The sequence below is a fragment of the Neoarthrinium moseri genome (genome assembly GCF_022829205.1).
Source record: "Neoarthrinium moseri strain CBS 164.80 chromosome Unknown scaffold7_Wmoseri_CBS_16480, whole genome shotgun sequence".
Lineage (NCBI taxonomy): Eukaryota > Fungi > Ascomycota > Sordariomycetes > Amphisphaeriales > Apiosporaceae > Neoarthrinium > Neoarthrinium moseri.
The window spans coordinates 820683-841631 of NW_026055121.1; the positions used below are offsets into that span (position 1 = coordinate 820683).

At 54.3% G+C, this 20949-nt stretch overlaps 6 protein-coding genes across 6 annotated transcripts; 3 read left to right on the forward strand and 3 right to left on the reverse strand.

Annotated features, from left to right (window-relative positions):
- Positions 1-2991: 2991 nt before the first annotated feature.
- Positions 2992-4036, reverse strand: JN550_003200 (uncharacterized protein; the record flags this gene model as incomplete). Its single annotated transcript, XM_049314578.1, has 4 exons — positions 2992-3429; positions 3571-3639; positions 3709-3862; positions 4029-4036. The coding sequence occupies 4 exons, from the start codon at positions 4034-4036 to the stop codon at positions 2992-2994; spliced, it is 669 nt and encodes a 222-aa protein (XP_049175035.1).
- A 2456-nt stretch (positions 4037-6492) lies between these two features.
- On the forward strand, positions 6493-9963 carry JN550_003201 (uncharacterized protein; the record flags this gene model as incomplete). Its single annotated transcript, XM_049314579.1, has 5 exons — positions 6493-7045; positions 7520-7950; positions 8102-8366; positions 8422-8501; positions 8554-9963. The coding sequence occupies 5 exons, from the start codon at positions 6493-6495 to the stop codon at positions 9961-9963; spliced, it is 2739 nt and encodes a 912-aa protein (XP_049175036.1).
- Positions 9964-10708: 745 nt separating this feature from the next.
- Positions 10709-11989, reverse strand: JN550_003202 (uncharacterized protein; the record flags this gene model as incomplete). Its single annotated transcript, XM_049314580.1, has 1 exon — positions 10709-11989. The coding sequence occupies one exon, from the start codon at positions 11987-11989 to the stop codon at positions 10709-10711; it is 1281 nt and encodes a 426-aa protein (XP_049175037.1).
- Positions 11990-14805: 2816 nt separating this feature from the next.
- JN550_003203 (uncharacterized protein) lies at positions 14806-16316 on the forward strand (the record flags this gene model as incomplete). The annotated part of the gene is made up of 2 exons (XM_049314581.1): positions 14806-14892; positions 15144-16316. The coding sequence occupies 2 exons, from the start codon at positions 14806-14808 to the stop codon at positions 16314-16316; spliced, it is 1260 nt and encodes a 419-aa protein (XP_049175038.1).
- Positions 16317-17089: 773 nt separating this feature from the next.
- JN550_003204 (uncharacterized protein) lies at positions 17090-18232 on the reverse strand (the record flags this gene model as incomplete). The annotated part of the gene is made up of 3 exons (XM_049314582.1): positions 17090-17342; positions 17464-18037; positions 18214-18232. The coding sequence occupies 3 exons, from the start codon at positions 18230-18232 to the stop codon at positions 17090-17092; spliced, it is 846 nt and encodes a 281-aa protein (XP_049175039.1).
- A 487-nt stretch (positions 18233-18719) lies between these two features.
- On the forward strand, positions 18720-20510 carry JN550_003205 (uncharacterized protein; the record flags this gene model as incomplete). The annotated part of the gene is made up of 2 exons (XM_049314583.1): positions 18720-19651; positions 19703-20510. 2 exons carry the CDS (start codon positions 18720-18722, stop codon positions 20508-20510), a joined length of 1740 nt encoding a protein of 579 aa, XP_049175040.1.
- Positions 20511-20949: the final 439 nt, after the last annotated feature.

Consider the following 20949-nt stretch of genomic DNA (forward strand, 5'->3'; position numbering starts at 1 on the left):
GGCCTGTAAGAAAATAGACGAAGGCGGGTGGGCCAGGACTCGATCAATCACCGGTCGTTCCCCGTCTTTGACACCCCTCTTTGATGCTTGGGGCTGATGGCGCCAAAGAGGTTCTCTGGCAGGCAGTGTAAATAAGGCTGAGATGATCCAGTGCTTGCGGAGCCCAAAAGTCCTAGACTAAGGCACGCGTTGTGGGACCGGCCAGGGCGTGGGCGATGCTTCGTGATTGGCGTCTCGAAGCGATCCGAAGAGCTCTGCTCCTTATTTTGTGGTCCTGCGTATGCGGTGAAATTCAGCTGTCCGGTATATGCCGCTGGGTTGACGGGTCGTCTGTGTCGCGACCAAGGGGATATTCAAAGACGAATGGCATCGACGCCGTGGTGAAAGAGACGGGTCTTATTGTTTGAACAATCTGGAATACCGTCGCCTATGTACGTGGCACGCATGGAAAAGTACTGTTGAGGCAGTGGCTATCAACTGCGATCTGATGTGATGAGACAAGGATCCTTGGGCTCAGGAGGCTGACAGACGCCAACCAGAAACCCCTGCGGGCCAAAATATTGTCACCCTGGGGGGGTTAAGGTTGCCGGTTTCCAACCGTTTACAGCAACTTATCCAGCGGGAAGGAAATGGGTAGGCAGGGCTCTGTCGCTGGACGCCGCCTGGAGTGTATCAACGGAGGACAGGCAATAAAGGACTTGCATTAATTGTTTGCACGAGTCCGAGTTGCTCAAGATGACACAAAGCCGAAGAGCTACGCCAGGAAGGGACGGGCTGCAATCATCGATGAAACTACTTGACAGCCACCGCACGAGGGTTGGACCAGGAATGGGATTGCAAGAATCCTCTCTTGATGGTGAATTGATGTTGCTTCAGGAGCAAGGCTCCGGAACTGGTCTTCCAATACGAGTACCACAACTAACAGATGAACTCGGCTCTCGCACAGGCACATGGATAGCATAGCGCGCTCTGGAGTAAATGAGGCAGTGGCCTGAAACCCAACCCAGGACTCCGATTGTGAATGACAGTCCTACGGGCGCCAGAGGCGTCATTGTTCTTTGTTAGCTCAGGAGCGGAGCAAGAAGGATTCTGCGCCACCTGGGCTGCCGTGATTGATGGATCCTACAGCGCATCTGCCGACGGCCTCTGGCACCCGACCATCAGCCATTGCGGCATTCGTGTGGTTTCATACGTCTTCGCTCCGAGGATAACACTCAGGATGAATTGGCCCTTTCTCGTCGGAGACATTAATCTAGTTGGGATCGGACGTATAAGTCTACGATGGCCCTTATTTTAAGTTGCGGAGGAGTTCATATAGAAATCGGGCCGCTGCACCCCGAATAGCGGGGTGACAAGCTTAACATGCCTGGGTCAAGGCCATTGAACATCCCGTAGGAACCCAGCCATCAACGCTTCACCTGTGGAAATCGGCGTCGCGAGAGACCAGGGACACTCGATGCGTTCATGAGACTATACACCATTGTTGTTGACAGAGTCTGTTTCATCCCTTCGTTTGTGCACCAAGGAAGCTTGTCGTCCCTCGACTCCACGTTGTCCTCCACAGGTCCAGAGGCTGAGCTCGCTGAGCCTCCTACAGAGGCACTTGGCGCTCACAACCAGCCACAACCGAGTTTGCAGGGGAAGCGTGGGTCGCCAGGGACGATCCCTGTCGGGTGACCTGATTTTAGGACCGCTTCAGATGGAGAAGCCCAGCTCAGCCGCACTTTGGTCCCTTAGGCCCATTTTTGAAGCTTTCCGTCGAGTATGGATTGGGATGGTTGGTCATCGGTGGTTGACGACTTAGGTTTGAGGTACGGGTTATAACCAGATGAATCGTAAGATCCTCAGGCGCACACATGAGAACATCTCCCTACAGACAGAATGCTGGGAGCGTAGTAGATGAACACTGGAGCCTCAACATGTGAGCGATCAAATTTCTTCGAGCAAGCTTCTCACGTCAGCAAGCGACATACCCACACATGCCTTCAGGTGCACTCGGGGCGTTGGCCCTTCAATCCGTACTCCACCGCGACAAGCGCCTGCGCTTAGTGGTGATGGTAGGCTGTCAAGAGGGTCTGTCTGCCCCCTTCATTTCTAGCGGAGAGAAACCGTTTATTTTTGGGATCTGATGGCAAGAATCAGCTAACAGCGCTCGAACTGCTGGCGATCGTGTCTTCATAGACCAATCTAGAATTGAGTGGAGTGGGTTGGATTGGGGGCTGGCGGCGGCAAACACGTGGGTAAGTCTTGCTTCCAGAGTCGTAGTGCATACCATGCCTTGCAACCTTGATTCTGGGCGTTGTGAGATATCTACCACTCCTACCCGCCCCGCCCTTGATTTATCGCCCAAAGGATACTGGTCTGGAAGCAGAGTGGCAAGAATCCTTCAACAGGGTTGAGATCATCCAGGCTGTTGGGGAGACGAAGGGTAACCCTCGCAGATCAAGGGAGTGCTCTGTTCCAAGTTCCGTGCATCTCAAATCATGGGTACACTCTACGTTGGCCGATTGTGGTCGATCTATGGGTGATAGTCGTCGTCCTTGACCTCGAGACAAATGTCCCTTGCTGCCTGCAGCTCAAAAATGCCATGCAGTGGGAAGCGATTCCCGGGATGTTAGGAACCTTCGGCCCGGGGGCAGGGTTCCAACGGGATAACCCGACATCCCCCTGATCGGGTCTGAAACAATTGAGTTCTCGAGTCCAAGTTCCAACATGTTATAATGCAATCTGGTGTGCTTGGCAACCTAGGTCAAGCCAAGTACGAGGCTCTCCAGTGTTAGACAGTATTCGCGCCAAGTCAACCGGCATACTCGGATGAAAGCATTCGCATTTCTCTATTTAGGACATACATTATCTGTATTACTGTTTGAAACTATGTTTGTTACCAAAAAGGCCAAACCCACCCCCCAACCCGGGAGGGCGTAAGAGCTTCAAGTACCCAGTTCAAACCCGATATTGGTATAGGTCATATCTATCTCACCGCTTCCCTTGTCAGATCACTGACATGTCCTTCTTGACAAAGACGCAGATTTGCCTCTGGCACTCGATGCCTCTCATATGCATGCCAATAGTGTGCTTGGCCCCGTCTGCTTGAAACATGTCGTCCATCAACTCGTAGATGTACTTGGCCATGGTCTTGATCTTGGAGTCTTTGCCCCCTGATTGGTCGCCGCCCAACCGGTCGACGTACGAAGTCTCCAGATCTTCGACGAAGTACATGCCACCGGGCTTGATAATCTTCCACAGCATCTCAAGTAAGGTCATCTGCTGGGACATCCTGTGTCCGCCGCCGTCGATAACAAGGTCAAACTCCCCGCCGGTCTCGTCGATGAACGTATGTAGAAAGCTCTTATCTGCCAAGCCCCCTACGTAGATTTTTGCACCAGTTGTTTTGGCCGCCCACTTTCTGGCACACTCAGCATCAGATTCCTGTATTCGAAAATGTTAGCGATTCGTAGTCGAGCAGATATAAGTATGTCCGGTTGAATATAGCGGGGTTTCGTTAGATGTCCACTAAATGTATAACGGTATAGATTCCACACCGGAAAAGCCAGCCTCTCGAGTACTTACGATATAGTACAGCTCAACGTGAGAAAAGTATTCGAGCCAGGTATAATACGATGCTCCAGGGCCGTCGGCCTTCACAAGTGTGTATATGTGAGTGACTAGTCCGACAGGCACAAAACCACAACAGCTCACAATACTCACCATGTCACAGCCCAACCCAATCTCAAGCATCTTGACTCTTTGATTCCTGATTGGGGGTAGGTACTTGTCATACAAGAACCAGTAATTGCGCTCTTTCACTTTGTCGGTGCCGTATTTGTCGCCAATATCATGGAAACTGGCGGGACCGTCAGAACTGCTACCTCCATTAGTCAAATTTCCTCTTTAAAATGGAAGGTCCGAACTTGTTACCCAGTCGATGGTGGTGTCAAAGCAGTAGGTGGTCCCTTGAGTGAAGAGGATAAAGGGGGTGTCGCTAGTGCCTCTTTTCCGTTCCATGCATTCTGAATCGTGTCTCTTACTCGGTCATGTTGGTGGGCAAGGCCGAGCAAAAGTAGGATTGTTGCTACGGCAAGAACGATGTAGTGGGCGCGTTGAACTGCCATCATGCCTGATTGCGAGAAGATTCCTGAGCAAGCATTTGAAAATGATGTCCTGGCGTACATGCAGGATGGGACATCCAAACTACCCCTCTCTGTTGGTGTTCATTGCACTAGTATGTTCATGTGAGACAACCAACCTCTTTGGCTTGACGTTTTTTCTTATCAGTGATTACGGTGCCATATTGCTTATTATTCTTCAGGCACATGGCCTGGGTTCACCCGAACCTTAGATCTTGTTTCAAACAAGGACACCAGCTTTTGAGACATTTCGTCATCGTAGCCTGCCCACTCGGAAGGTACTTAAGTTTCTGGTTAATTTGAATCGGCATATACTTGAGTATAGATTGGGCAATACTTCCGCGCTGCAAAAAAAGACTTCACTAGTCGCGTTAGAAACGTGTCCTTGGCTAGAGCCGGCAAAACATGGTTCTGATAATCCAAAGTAGCAACGGTTATAGCCGCGTTGTTTGCAACCTATGTCGCTAGTAGCAGAATGAAAATCAATGAGCGGCCAACTACTCGGTCCATCCAGTTGACGTAAGGCACAGATAGGAGTAACGACCTTGAGCACCGCGCAGAAATTATTATTCAACCTTGATCTTTCATACTCTAATCGTGGATGTCAATTAGCTCCGGGTACCGCTGCTCTCCGATCTTATATATTACGCAATAAGCCCATAAGGACTCCTTAAGCCCTTAACAGGTAGCGGCGAAGGACGTCACTGTGCGCTACGTTGTTATACTCGTGCCCGTAGGCAGCAGTGCTTCATTTTCCGAACGGGGATGGCCTGTACATCGTTCCCTTGGGATGCTTCTGCTTGGCTGGTTCGTCCGACCACGCTACGGCAGTGCCAGCAGAATATTTATCATCAGTATTCTAGAGACCTGGCAGGTTACTAATTATTACAAAATAGGGCGGATGGACTAGAGCTGAAAATGGTGTTCAGTCATCATTTATGTGGCTGTATTGATAGCTGATTCTTGCTGTCTCTGGTTTCATTGGCGATATATGGAATCAGATAGTTGGATATGATGATTGCTCTTCTATATCGGTTGGCTTTCCTTGTGTTGGAGTATTATGACACATCTTGCACTAATAGATCTTCAACCATTGGATAGCAGAACGACAATATTATGAGCATAGATGGGATAGATATATCAGGACCAGATGGTAAAAAGTGAAGAGCAGGGATCATGGGGACCCTCTCCAGCCTGGATATAATCAGGCTCAGTTTCAAATAGGAATTAAGGCAGGGCTCCCCCATGACAGACGAAATATGTCTTCATCTTGTCTTGTTTGTTAATCCTGGCGATTGGTCATGCGCACTCGGCATGGAATTTCTGGACGGGTCTGCTCTACTTCCATGAGCGAAATGAGGGTTGGTTCGGCAATCGTCGAGTTACATACGCCATAAACCACATCGAGCGCGATGCTGAAGAGTGAGTTTGAACTCCTGTGCTTTTTGTCTGCCTCGGTGATGCGTTGAGGCCTACTGTTTTATCATGGTTTCGATGTAAAGCGATGGTTCTGGTGATGTGTTCTAGCTTCCTAGGACTCTCTTTACCTGGCTGGTGTTTCTGTAGTTGAACTTGGCCTAAATATAAGAAGGATGTGCACATCGGAGAACACCTCTCGGTGATGCCATATCGGCTGGCGTTGGGTAAAGGCGATATCTACAGGCATCACGTCATTCGAGGGAGTGTCACGCTACAGCTGGGAGCGCCATCAAAAGGGTGCGCGGAAAACGGACGTGAACGACACTTTACTACTCCATGCTTGGTTTCGAGGACTGACCCTAGGCCCATCATTGGCAGTACTTATACGGTTGTGTGGCTGGCTAGGCTCAATGAATGCTGCTTGATGTCCTAGTGGATCCTCTTTTAGGGTTCACCTGTGCTAATGTCTTCTGGTGTAGCAAGGGTAGGGGGCCGGCGTGAGTAGAGAAAGTGATATGGAATTCCTTTAGCTGAAGTTGCCATCTCGCAGACTGTGATCCCAAATACTGAAAGTATCCAACTTTGCACCGTCGTCGTTGTCGCGTGACCCTGCAAAAAGGCTTGATTGGACAGACCGAGCAGAACTGCTGGCATAAGTGCCTTAGACGGTTGCGGGGAGGCTGGATATGCTGCCATTGGTCGCCTGGAGGACAGCGTCCCCCGTGGGAGAAGGACTGCTTCTGATACTGTGACACATTGCAGACCGCGATTGCTAGCTCCCCACCCCCTGAACCTTCCCTGTCGATTAGCAGCTCCGGATATCCATTGACGGGCCAGAATTTTCGGTTGGTCACTGGCCAATTTCTCGGGCTGGTTTCTGCATCCATCCAAATCCTGGGTTGCACGATGGGGCTCTCCTATCTTGCATGAAGACAATCTGTTGACCATGCCCAAATCTTGCAAGCTCCTGCGCGAGTTCGACGAGCGTACACCGATGTTTCATCCTACTCGGGCGTATATGTTGCAACCAACACCCCAAACCCTGAGTGCCCGTGGTTTCGTTTCTGACCGTCCTGAACCGGTCCACACCCGTCCCCATCCCCATCGCGCGCCCAAGACGCAGCGGCCAGCCACCCCCAAAGCGGATGCACCTTCCCTCCATTCGACGAGCCCCTCACCCGACGCTGGTCCGGTGGCCAGAACACCGAGCCAATTGCAACGACATCGTGTCCTTCCCAATCCTGTTTCCCCTGCAAAATCCTTCACTCATTCTGAACATATCACCAAGGCCACTCTCTGGTGCCCGCGGTCTGCCCTCGGCTACTTGCATCACACCATCTTGTGCTTAATATACTCACTAATAATCCTCTTGGTGCCGTTTGCCGTTGCTCGCAATCCTACGGCCGAGTCCTCATCACGCGCGTGCCTGCATGATACCGCATCCTCACCCTCGACTCCTCGCTACCGTCACTGTCGCTTTTCCATTGTCCAGAGACTGCGTTCCACTGTCCACTGGGGAGCCAGTCAGGGCCACCAATTGATGCTCTCTAGCCCATAAGCCCGCGTGATCCAATCTGTCGGGTCCCCGCGTGGGAGTATAAACCTGCCTGACAGTTGCCGATCTCATCAAGAGATTGTCGGACTGTCAGATCTCACGGCAGGCTGCTAGCTTTTAGTAAGAGTCGTTGCGAGCCTCTCGTTCATGTATGGCTCCTGCGTGAACCGCTGCGCTGTGCAGGATCTCAGGAAACCGACGAGCTGTTCGATTGGACTTTTTCTATCCTGGCCCCTCTGGTGCATCTCTCTCATTCGACAGACCCGGGTAGGCCGCTTTCCGCCAGGATCTTTCGTCATTCAAGCTGTCAAACGCCCCGAACCACGAGTTGCATGTTTTCTGCATACGGCCTAGAACGACCTGCTCATCGACTTTCCACCTGCATAGGTGGGCCGATGACCTCATTGTAACTCCATAGGGGCATCTAGTCTGGAAACCCGGCCTAATTATCTCACGCACATACGGGCCGTTTCCAGCGACATCGTCGACTCTGGACCCATCCGTCACTGCCGCGAAACGTCGGCGCTCGCTGCACAAGCACACGGGGCAGTAGGTGCCCAGGAGAGACAGAGTTGTCAATCTCCCGCCTCGCAACGGCAGCCAACGCACCGCAGCAGGTGGTATCTCTGCCCAGCCGTCAAGCTGTTGTCACAATACTTCAGAGGCGCCGCTTGGCGCAAGGAGGCTCGCCCTCAGGCTTCCCTCGAAAAGGATGACCCCAACCCTAGCCCGTCCGACTTCAACATTGCTGGAGTCGAGGAAAAGGCCCGACAAGGCGACCAGGCGGTAGCACAAGGCTCCTTAAGTTTCCTCCACGTTGTATCCTTGGCCTTCCTGGCCCTGGTCTTGGTAAGTTCTGCCATGCAGGTGCACGAGTTATTTTCTGGCCTGGCCTGTCCACACTCACCATTCCCATCCACATCCTACCCCCTTGGCCCCCGTGTTTGTTCCCCGCATCCACCCGCCGTCGTCACAGGCCTTGACTAACCCCTCCATAAAGATCGCCCAACTTTTCCTCACAGACGCAAAGTTCCAGTACTCGCGTATCTTCACCACACACTCCTTTTCGCGGACTTCTCTCTCTTCCCCAGCTGCCATCATTCACGAATCCGTCTGTGAAAGCCCTCAACCATTCCCTACGGCACCACCTGTCTCGCGAGCCCGAACCATGTCTTTAGTGGAGGAGACGAAGCGCATCACGGCGCAATTCGACTACTCCGACGACAATGTCAACAAAGGTGTTGAGGAGTTCCTCCGCCAAATGAGTAAGTGGCTTGAGATTGGTGCAGGGCCTGATTTGCGACTTACGCGTTCTTCTAGACGAGGGTTTGGAGAAGGATGGCACAAGCATTTCGCAAATCCCTACCTATGTCACGGGTGTACCCAATGGCACTGAGAAGGTATACTTTATCTCGCCCACTACCCTACGGTCCGAGCTAACACCTGTTTGAGGGGTTGTACTTGGCCGTAGATCTTGGTGGCACCAACTTCCGAGTCTGCTCCATCCACCTCAACGGCGACACGACCTTCAGCCTCACCTACAGCAAGGTTGCCATTCCCAAGGAGCTTATGCTCGCCAAGACGGCACAGGAGCTCTTTGGCTTCTTGGCCAAGCAGATCGAAGAGTTTCTGAAGACTCACCACGAGGAACACTTCGAAACCCACATCCGCCGGCGGCAGACCATAAGCAGCCCAGAAGGCTACAAGGACGAGCACATTTTCCGCTTGGGCTTCACGTTCAGCTTTCCTGTCCAACAGAACGGTATCAACAAGGGTACTCTGATCAGGTGGACCAAGGGATTCGATATTCCTGACGCAATTGGCAAGGACGTCTGTGCTCTCCTCCAGGACGAGATCGACAAGCTCCACCTTCCTGTAAAGGTGGCAGCTCTGGTGAACGACACAGTCGGTACCCTTATGGCACGCTCCTACACATCGCCGGGCAAGACCAGCACCCTGCTTGGTGCTATCTTTGGTACTGGTACCAACGGAGCCTACGTCGAGAAGACCAAGAACATCAAGAAGAACGTCAGTGGAGACTACGACAAGTCCACCGGTGATATGGTGATCAACACTGAATGGGGTTCCTTTGACAACCAGCTCAACATTCTGCCAAATACATCGTATGACATTGAGTTGGACCAGAAGAGTGTCAACCCCGGCATCCAAATGTTCGAGAAACGGGTTTCTGGCATGTTCCTTGGTGAAATTGTTCGCCTCGTGATTGTGGACATGTTGAAGAACCCCGCTGTTTCTTTGTTCCGCGACGACAACTCTAGTTCCAACGACTGGAAGTCGACAACTACCATCGGCGGCGGATCGAGCGTGCTTACACAATGGGGTCTGGACAGCTCGATCATGTCCATTGCGGCAGCTGACAGCACGCCGGAGCTCTCGACACTTCGACAGGAGCTGGAGAAGCAGCTGCACATCTACTCTGCTTCTCTCGAAGACGCCAAGGCTTTCAAGGACGTTGCCTACGCCGTCGGTCGCCGCGCTGCCCGGCTCTCAGCAGTCGCGATTGGCGCTATCGTCTTGCAGAGTGGTCAACTCAAGAATGGTACAGACGATCCCATCGATATTGGTGTCGACGGGTCACTTGTTGAGCACTACCCCTACTTCAGAGACATGATCTACGAGGCTCTGCGTGCTACCAAGGGTATCGGACCAGAGGGCGCCAAGAGAATCCGTATCGGCATTGCCAAGGACGGTAGCGGCGTTGGTGCTGCACTGATTGCCTTGGTTGCTGCAGGCATGGAGAACAAGGGCGTTGCGGGGACCTTCAGTCACATCGCAAACGATGTGAAAGACAAGGTCTTGTCCGCGATCCCCGAGAAGGGAAGCTCGACGACGGTGTCCTAGAGAAACCCGTTCCGTGCTCCTCATGAGGATCCGGGTCATGGCATGGACGGTGCTATTAATGATTCATTGCATATCGATGTGGAGGCATGACATTGTTTCACGAGATGACGAGTCACTGACCCCAACGGCATCGGACGGCGTTTATGGACTTGTTTTTAACGACGGGATATCGGAATTGGTATGGAGAGGGCACATTGCATCTGATGAGAGGCGATTGCATGGAGTACATACAGTCTATACTTGTAGAATTGACAGAAAAGTTATCTCACATGATCACCTAAGAAGTTGTGTGGGCCATGTCGTGGCCCGTCCCGTGGACAACCTGCAATTGATGACAAACTATAGGTCCCATGTGCAGTTCGGGACAGTATCTGATGACCAACGTACTCTATTCTCTAGACATGCTACTTTTTTTTATTCTAGTTATCATACCTGCTCTAGCTCATGGCTGACCCTTAAGCTTGGGCTCCTTCTATGGAAGCCTTTCTCGTTACGGTATTTTGCCCTCCGAAACTCCCAAAGCTCCCAGAAAACCAGGAAGCAGAAACACAAGTGTCTTCCTCTCGTTAATATCTCTTTTGGACTTCCATATACTCCCCAGGTGGCAGCCCGTTCACACCGTCCTGTCATAACCCTCGTACTCGCATGCAACTCTGTGATGTGCCTACATTCATTATACCCGTGCTGTCGCATTCATACACTGTCCGCACGAGAATCTCGCTCTTCTTCCTTTCATTGTTGCCCTTTATTTGCCGAAAGCCGCGGCCGGGTACGAGCGATCACGCTTCTTCCGGGGGGCGGCCGAGCTACTCCGCGAGCTCGCGCCCGAGTTGGTGCCGCTGCCGGGCACGGAGAGCGTGTTGCGCGGGACGTGCATCTCGGCCGGGAGGTCGTTCCACTCGGTCTCCGGCCGCGCGTTCTGGAAGGACTGGCCGGAGCCGGAGCTCGCAGCGCGCAGAGGCGGTCTCGTAGGGCCGGGAGGCGGGGCGCCCAGAGCTGGTGACTTGGGTGGCCCTCTCACTGCTGCTGGGGGCGACGCCGCGGTGTTGGTGAACGAGACCACGGGCGGTGTGTCGATCCTGGGGTTTGCCTCGGCGCCTTCGGTTCTCGGGGCCCCGTTCATGCCCGCTGCCTCCTTCAATGCGCCGATGATACCGCCGCTGGCGATCTCCTTCCTCATGATCCAGGCGCCGGAGGGCCGCAGCTGGCGGTAGAAACCGTCGACCACGGGCTCGACCATCTTGAAGCCCCGGGCCTTGTACCACTCCATTCCCTCCTCGTTCTCGGTCCACACATGCGCGCAAACCGTCCGAGCCGCTGCCTCGCCGTCCTCCGCTGCTGCTGCCAAGCTGCACACCTCGTCCAGCATGGCGCCGGCCAAGCCTAGGCGGCGGTAGGGCTCCTGCAGGACCAGGCTCTGCAGGTAGAGGGCGTTGGGGACGACATCGCGGGCGGAGCCCGGGCGGGCCTGAAAGGAGGACTGGCGGCGGCAAACCAGGCCGCCGATGACCTGGGGCTTGGGCGGAACGGGGTCGGAGGGCGAAGGGTTGTCGGTCCACAGCAGCACGCGCGAGAAGGCGCCCGAGGCGGCCGGGTCCGTGACGGAGCTGTAGAAGCTGTCCGGGTAGCGGACCTGCAGCAGGCGCGAGGTCAGGCTGCGGAGGGCCGGGACGTGCGAGGCGTGGATGGGCGACAGGGTCACGTTGGGGTGGTGGGTGGGCTTCGGTGTTGGCAGTGGACCGGGCGACGGCGGGGTCGCCTGCGCGGGCAGCGGAGGGGCGGCCGGAGGAGGGCGAAGAGGCGAGGGCGCAGCCTCGGCGGCTCCATCCTGCTGCAGAGACTGCGGCCGCGGCTGCTGTGGCTTTCCGGGGCCGAGACCCGGGAGCTCTCGGGGCGGTGGTTGGGCGCGAGGAGGTGGTTGTCGGGAGGCCGAGGGAGGGGCGGCATACTTGGGCTGGGCGGGCTGGAAGAAGGATCGGATGGAGGACTGCTGGCCAGCGCCGGGCCCGTGGGAGGGGAGCGACATGGCGACGATGCTCTGAGCGGCCCCGAGCCAGACGGACTGGGCACCAGGTAGCTAGTTGTAGAGAAGTGTAGCCAGCAGGCGAGTGAAGGACTCGGGGAGAAATAGTCTGGAGATAGGTCCCGTCCCGTCGCGTACCCACCAAATATGCACGTCAACTATGTATAGATGTGCGGCAGGTCGGGTTACGTGCTAGGTGGCATCACCCCTGGAGCCGTGGGCCGTAGCGAGTCTAGTCCACGTTCTGGCCCAGGGTAACTTGGCCCCAAGGGCGGCATTGGCTGGGTTTCGCGTGGGGATCCCTGGACCGTCTCATTCAATGCCGCGGGCGGGAAAAGAAACGCCCCACGGGGGAGTTCCAGCTCGAGTTGAACAACAGCACTGGACCTGGCCAGTCTCGGAGGCCATTGAAGTGGAGTGTGGGTGTTCCTGTGTCAAGTGCATATGTATGGCGTTTTCCTGATCTACTCTGAATAGTTGCCATTACAGCAATTGGCTTGTTATTTCGTCCATCCGAAAGTCTTCGCCTCTAACGTCAACAACATGTTCCCTCGACCAGAGCTCCAAAGTACAGCTTCTTACCAATCTTACCGAGACGCAACCTCAAATCGTACTTTACCAAACGCTTGAATCGAGGTTGGCTTGTACTTCCTGAATGTGGTCACGGACACAACTTACAAAGCCCTTTCTTTCCTTCCCCCCCTGAGGCTGACCATTACTGCTTTCACCTGTAGAATGAGCGTTCCAGTCACGTCAGACATGTCGCATTCCCTCCTTAGCAAGTATATCTTTGCTTTGGCATGCTGTTGCCCAGACATTCACGCGGAAGTTGCTGCCATTTGGCCGCACCGCCGGCCCATTTTAGCAAGTCCTCAGTCTTGTATAACCTAAAGTCTCCGGGACATTCCTGTTCATGTAAGCTAAGATGCGGAACCCAAGTGTACGCTGAAACGGGCAGCAATATCGCCGGTGTATAAACATGTCCTTCCCGGCTCCCGAGTGTCAGCCCTCGACAGCCGTATGCTCTGCTCCTTAGCACGCAACTCCTTGACCGTCTTCGGGTATCATCATCTCGTCGTTGCCCATTTCTAACAATCACTAGGTCTGTTGAGCTGCATGCTGCCTCGTTCCTTCTGAGAACATACAAAGGCTTAGCGGTATCATCATGCTGGCTCTTGCCAAGTTGTCTGATATGGTTTGCCGTATAGAGAGGCTGTTCCTTGTCGTTCAGCTGGGATTTTGCTGCTGCTTCTGAGGTTGTACTATGGGATCCAGACTAGGAGTAGCTATAGACCATAGTCGCATTATTCATAGAGGATGTGTCACATGGCAGAGGCACAAGGGATATGAGACTTGGTACCATTTATACGATTGCAAAACTTGCTCTAGGTATCTGCTGGCTGTTATCAGCGACAGAGCGAACATCGACTCACCGGTGCTGGTAAAACGCTGCGCAGATTTCAACGAATGCCCAAGCACAACTATCGTAGCGAGGTTACCATTCAAGCCGTTATCAGCAGGCCAAATTGGCCAAATTCCCATGGAGAAGCAAACTAGAAAAGAAAAACCAGCAAGACCGACGCGTAACCAGAGCACTTGGGCCGGGTAGATCATGGGGTCCAATTGGAACAATGAAGTCGTCCGGGCCGGGATGAAGTTGAAAGTAGGTGCCGCGGGCCCACTAACTATATGGCCAGGATGTCAGCCTGCACAGGGGATACAGCCGCTAGGCCGCCCTAAGGTCAGGTACCTGTCTCTTAGGGGCGTTCCATCTTCAGTGCGGAGTGCCCCGTGAGGTACTTGTTGTATGTAGCTATGCATGCAAGCATGATTGCGGCAGCTTGATGGATGTCCCCTTCAGGAAACCCAGCAGAGTGATCATCAAAAAGCCTTACTGCATAAGTCAAAAGAACAGGCAATCCGTCAGCCTGAAAATTCTGCTGTTTCGGACGAACCCTGGATGTGCGCACCTGCCCATCCGGTATATCCTCTGAGGTGTGCAAAGAAAGAAATGATTATGGGCTTGACTGCATGCGCAAACGGTCTCACAATCGTAAGCTAGGCCATCTTGTAAGTCTAATCTCAATATCGGCTTCAATAGCCCACCGCGCCTAAGACCCGGAGGAACCATTGGCAGTAGTAGCGGAACACCAGAACAAACATCGAAAGCTTGGGGGCTGTCGGTCACAAGGCCCAAGCAGAACAATGCCCCCTTCTGGCCGCCTTACCGGCCGTCTTCCAGTGAGAGTGTACAGAGCCTTACTCTTCTGTGTTATGGGCAAGTAGGCACTTCTATAGGTTGCTCTAGTGTAGTAGGGGATCCCAAACCAACCCGCACCCGCGGACGTGCAGCACTGGCTATCAAGAGTGGAGCCGTGCCCAAAGCTCTGGGAGTTGTCACTCCCTGAAATCCGTCCTTTGTCGCCCATCTCTCTGACAGGCCGAACAAGAAGAAAAAGATTTGTACCGAGAAAAAAGTTTCTGTCACAGCCGTCGACACGATTGACGAGGCCTGCAGTCGTCGCTTTGGACATGGTCCCCGTCGACTCTCGACCTCTTGTCGCTCTCGTTTCCCCCGTCCGATCTGAAGCCGACCGTCCGCCCGGCACCAGCACCAACACGTCTCCAGGCATTACCTCCGGTTACTAACTGACTAGATCGCCCCCCAGGCGAATCCAGAAAACCTTCCCACCACTCGGCCGGCTGGCGCAGGCTCCCGGGATCCCAATTGCAAACCGCACCGCTAGACCCCCAAATCGCCCGACTTGCCATCCTTCAACGACAAGACAGACGGACGGCACTTGGCCATCACACCCACCATGTCGTCTTCGTCCTCGTCCTCGTTGGCGACCGGCAAGGCGGGCCTCATCAAGGCCGCCGATGACGCCGGCAGCATGGACAAGCTTGTAAGTGCCTCGATGGCTTCCAAACCGCCTGCATCCTTCGTCTTGGACTTGGTCCCCCGGCTGTCGCACCGTGCCTGTGATTTTGCCTTCACGTGCTTTGGGCACACGAGAAAGATCACGCGCACTCCAGTCCACGATCGCAACACCTCCATTCGATGATTGCATCATTCTGTTATTACTAGACGCCTGCCCATCACAAGCATGGGGCCGAGTTACAGAACAAGGCTGCTAACCAAACAACTCTTGCGTAGGCACATGCTGTCCTGGACGACTTATTATACAACATCGTGCATGACCTGCTGATCAAGGTACACCGGGAGGAGAAGATCGCCCGCGCCTCGACGGCTGCCATCCGCGTCGAAAAGCTGGCTGCCGACGCCTCGGATGCCTCCCTGACCGATGCGAGACCCGACGTCAAGGTCGAGACGGACGCTGCGACCTATGACGATGGCAAGGTTCTGCTCAAGGGAAACCCTCTAGTCACCACAAAAGACATTCTCTGCCCGAGATGTCACCTCCCGCGACTACTCTACCCGACCGATGGCAAAGGGGCCAGGAAGCCCGACCCGAGCATTATATACTGCAAGAAGTATCCCTACATCGATAAGCCCGGCTACGATATCTACGGCCAGACATGGGTGCCCCAGGGCCCGGGCAGAGGCAAGAAGAAGAAGGACATGGAGAAGAAGACGGACACGCCACAGGACACGCCCGGAGGTACCCCCGGCCCCGACGACGCTGGAGGCAAAGGCGGTGCGGCGTCGCGGCCGCCGAACGTGCTATCATTCCCCTCGGCAACCTGCAGCAAATGCAAGCGGTGCATTCTTGTTACGCGGCTGAATAATCACATGGGCTCCTGCATTGGCAACAGCGGACGCAATGCCAGCCGCGCCGCTGCGCAGAAGATCAGTAATGGTGCCAACGGCCATAGCGGAAGCCAGGGCGACAATACGCCGCCGAACAGTCAGAAGGGAACTCCGTTGTCGGGATCGCGAGCAAGCAGCCCCAAGAAGCGGGACAGCGAAGAGGCAAATTCCGACGACGATACCGAGAATGATACGGCCCATAAGAAGAAGAAACTGAAGCCATCGGCTGTCAACCCGCCCAAGAAGGTCATTCTCAAGACCAAGAACAGCAGTTCTGGTCTCAAGAAGGAGAAGGTCAAAGGCAACTCCCTACTGAGCGTCGAGCAGAAGATAGACGACGATGACGCCGAGGGCTCGACTGTCGAGGTAGCGCCCAAGAAGAACACGGCAAAGCAGCCCAGCCCAGCCAAGAAGCTCAAACTCGGTGTTTCCAAACCATCACTATCGTCGCCGGCGACCAAGAATGGCAAGACAAATAGCGCGAATGGTGGAGGCGGCGGCGGTGACGATGCGGCTAGCGAGAGCTCAGGCACACTGTCTTCTCCACCTGGCGCTTGATGAGAGTGACTACAGAGGGTGAAGATTACTAAATAGGCCTTTCAGCTATGGCTGCCGGCCTGTCTCGCCCATTCTGATCAGACTACAATCTCCTGGGATTGTTTCACTCTTAGCGGACGGCCTTCCACGCACGCCACACGCAGACCGGAGTGCCATTACCCATAAACGCATCGAAATACTGTACACTTGCATGGACATGGGGTTACGGTTCCTTTCCTGCCATTTCTCACTTTTGCCTTTTATTGCCTGCACATGCTTAGACGGGCAATGGTTCAGGGTATCGGGCATAGCTGTGTTTCTTCTTTTCTTGCATCTGTGGGGGAAACCGAAAAGCGGCGTTTGGTTCTGAGGGCACTTTGACACCGTCACATTCTGTATTGTATCTAGGGCCATTGCAGGGTCATGAGGAGGTGTTGTACATAGGTATAATCCGACATCCCTGGCTCTGCCACGTGTGGCGGATCGTGACATTCGAGCTTCTCCGTACCGATGCATAATTCATGCCTTTGGTGAACACATGGAACTCCGGCGTCCAGCTCACCCACTGTCGACAGCCGGCAGAACAATAATGGCTTCTGACGATCTCCTGTTCATATTATTCCTCCCACGTCCCTATGGGTATCTCCGGAAAATCTCCAACCAAATTCATTTTTTTTTCTGCCTTCAACGCCTAAACGCCTATGCTCGTCTCTTCCGGCAACATCCCAGGTTACTAGAGCCGCTGTCTATCGCCCCCCTGGCTTTCCTGTATAGCTGGTTCGGTGGGCCGTTCCTCACTCGCCGAGCCCGTCATCGGCATCGTCGCTGACCCTCGCGCGCACGACCTTGACCTCCTCGACGGGGCGGTCCTCGGCGCCCGTCCGCACCATGCCCATACGGCGCACGACGCCGAGCCCGCTGCGCACGCGCCCGAAGATGGTGTGCTTCCCGTCCAGCCACGGCGTCGGCGCCAGCGTGATGAAGAACTGCGACCCGTTGGTGTTGGGGCCGGCGTTGGCCATGGAGAGGACGCCCGCGCCCGTGTGTCTGTTCCCCCGCCAGCGTGCACCGTCAGTCTATCTATGGCGTCACACATGAAGTAAAGAACGCAAGAGTAGAGGAAAATTAGGAGGGGGGAAAGATGACGTGTTCGCGGGCATTTACTTACCGGAGGCCAGGGTGTATCTCGTCCTCGAACTTCTCGCCGTAGATGCTGCTCCCGCCGCGGCCGGTGCCCGTCGGGTCGCCCGTCTGGATCATGAAGTCGGCGATGATGCGGTGCACAGGGCAGTCGTCGTAGTAGGACCGCCGCGTCAGCTCGACAAAGTTGCGGCACGTCTTGGGCGCGTGCTCCGTGTACAGCTCCACGGTGATGGCGCCCATCGTGGTCTCCAGCGTCACGGTGGTCGACATCCTGTTGCGTATACTGTCGTTTGCGCTGGGCTGAAGTTGAAGTCTTTCCAAAGTGACGAGGAATGCAGCAATGCGGGTATCGGAGGTGAGAGGCGTCTGCGAGTACGTATATCCAGGTATATAGCGAGCTAACCCAAGAGTTCCAGCTTCAAAGTCGTATAGCGAACCCCAGCTCCAGCTGTCAGTGGGCAGCCCACGGAGGGGCTGGCGATAATTTCGGCGAGGCTCCAGGGCCGCCGTCACCGGCGATTGGCGACGGCAGGGGTCCTTGCGGGTAGCTTCAGCCACTAGCGCGGGGAGCTCGAGCTGTCTCGCTGCAAGGCTACCACCTGTGTCATCGCCGGCAATTCGCTGGGAGGACACATCACATATCAAGAAGGTCACAATGCATTGAACTCGACGGCATTTCTGCGAGACTCAATCCTTGTGTAATGAAAGTAGTGGCATTCAGTGATAGCTTAGTTCCCTGAGTTGTTTGCCGTCATAGGATACGCCTTGAACTTACGGTCTTGCTCTTCTCCCATTGCACACTTCGAGCGGGTTACTAGAACACAGCTCTGATTTTAGCGGCTGCAGGTTGAGTGAGACACCTGGATGACGGCACTCTACTCCAAGCTTGAAATTCGCGACCTTGTCAACGCATAAGAGACATCGACGCATACACCGCAACTTCTACTGGCAGCTCAACCATCATTTGCATGGCTGAGCACACCGGGACTTCAGACTGCCCGTAACCACCTTGAATCTTTGGCGGCGGACTTGCCACGCCTTCGCTTGGCCACGTTGTCATTCAACTGCTGTCAAACCCAGGTCTCAGCAACCGCGATTTCGAGCAGGATACGTGCTTGTTCTCCCAACAGAGCCCAGAGAGTGCCAATCGAGATAGAAGCGGCTTCCTGCACCCTCAGAACTGTTTTCTAGAGAAGCAACGTCGGAAAGTGGTCACCTCGGTCACTGGCGCCGTGAATTCTCTTCTACGAATACCTCATCAGTACGCACTTCACCACAACCATGGCCAACTCTACTGCAGATGCCATCCCGGCGGAAGGCCTCGCCGTCACTGGTAACCTCACCCTGATGGACTCATTCTCTCGCCTGCCTGCTACCTTGTGGGAGCAGCGGGACCTTCTCGCCCTGCAGGCAAGAATCGTCGTGGCGGCCCTGGGTTGCATCTATGTGGGCTCATTTGCCTCGCTGCGGCGACCTCCCAGTGCCAGCCCGCCTAAGAAGAAGAAGAGGGGAAAATATGGCGAGAAGGACGAAGATGACGACGACCAGTTCGTCCAGGGCCTTGTCGCCTCAGACGCCATCATGTTTCCAATCCTGGCCGGGACTGTTCTGGTGGGTCTGTACTACCTGATCAAGTGGCTGGAGGACCCGGCAATCATCAGCAAGATCATGGGCGTCTACTTCTCCGTCATGTCACTGGCAAGCATGGGCAAGCTTCTTGCCGACTTTCTCCATTTCGTCACCGGCCTGGTGTTTCCTGAGGTCTGGAAATGCAGCGATGGCATCCTTTGGCGGTTTGACGGCGCCAAGAAGTGCCAGTATCGGCTGGACGATGGAGGAGAGCGGGTATACGACAACGCCAAGATGTCTCCATTCCCCGGCACCCTATTCTCGAAATGGAGGTTCTCCGAGTCAAAGCACAACCTATTCTGGGAGTTGCGTCACCTTTACCAAGAGCAGTGGACTGTCCGGTTCGCCATGCACGGGCTTGGCAAGCACCGTATCCAGCTCAGGCTCAACGATGTTCTGGGGGCATTCATGGCCATTGGCGCCAGTATTCTCTACCAGACGACCAAGTCAAACATGCTGTCCAACATCATGGGATACGCGTTCTCTTACGTTGGCATTGTCACGCTGTCACCCACCTCTTTCGCCATCGGAAGCTCGGTGCTGTTTGGCCTGTTCTTCTACGATATCTACATGGTCTTTTACACGTAAGCCTCTTCATTCTATATTTGGGAAACAAGGAACTGACATGAAACCAGTCCATACATGGTCACTGTTGCCACCAAGCTAGACGTTCCGATCAAGCTGGTATTCGAAAGCGGGAAAAGGTCCAGCATGCTAGGCCTCGGAGACATCGTGGTCCCCGGCATGTTCATTGGATTGTGTCTTCGCTTTGACCACTTTCTTCACTACTATCGTCAGCGCCAACTTGTCCCTGTCGAGCTCCGATCTGAGGAAAAGGGAGTAGATGGAGTAGTAGATGAGGTACAAGAGACGCAGCGTATGGTCCAGAAGCCCAAGTATGTCAATCCCATGGGCCAGTGGGGAAACCGCTTCTGGGGCTCGGGTAGTGCCACTCCTGCCGTAAAAGCTGCTGCGTTCAAGAAGACATACTTCAAGGCTGCCCTGGTAGGATACTTCTTGGCCATGTTGGCCACGCTGACCATGCTCCTGGTATTCAAACACGCTCAGCCCGCCCTTCTTTACCTGGTGCCCGGCGTCGTGTCCGCTGTCTGGATTACAGGTGCAGTAAGGGGCGAGTTGCATGAGATGTGGATCTACACCGAAGATGGTACTCTGGACAAAGAGGATGTCATCGTCGAGGTGGACGGAAGCGGCAACGTTCTCAAGGTGGTTGAGGACAAGAAGGAGGAGGACGAGAGCAAGGAGGATAGCAAGACCAGTGACGCGAAGGCGGACACTGAAGCCTCAGGTGCTGTCGATCTGGCGCAAAAGGAGAAACCGCATACCTCTGAGACAAAGAAGAGCAAGAAGGCATCCTCGCGGACCGTTTTTGCGTTTACGATTGAGGCACCGCCTTCGCCTACCGAGGTTGTGGATCAGTAGTTGGCTGCAGCCACCAGATAATGCGGCTCGAGAGCAATAGACCATAGAATGAATAGAAAACGAAGCGAGTTTCTACACACCGAGTAAACAGTTTGAGCAGTACAGTGGTTCACGTTTGAATTCTTCCAAGGGATCCTCGCGGCGTCATGGTCCTGCACTCGGATGGCCTAAGTGGTCGGTACATACACCGACAGGAAGTAGGAATGACTGCTGGATGGATACGAGAAACCACTCTTCGCGAGAAGGCAATCGGCGGACTCGGTAGAACGGAACTCACCCACACTCTATATTGTGGTGTTAAACTTCTGCGAAATTACGTTTTCAGATGGGGTGCTTCAAGCTGAATCATAAACTTCATGATTATCATATTATCATATCTGTCTCGTTTTTCCTCTCATTACTGACTTCGTCAGCTTCAAGGCCAGTGATATGTGGCTTG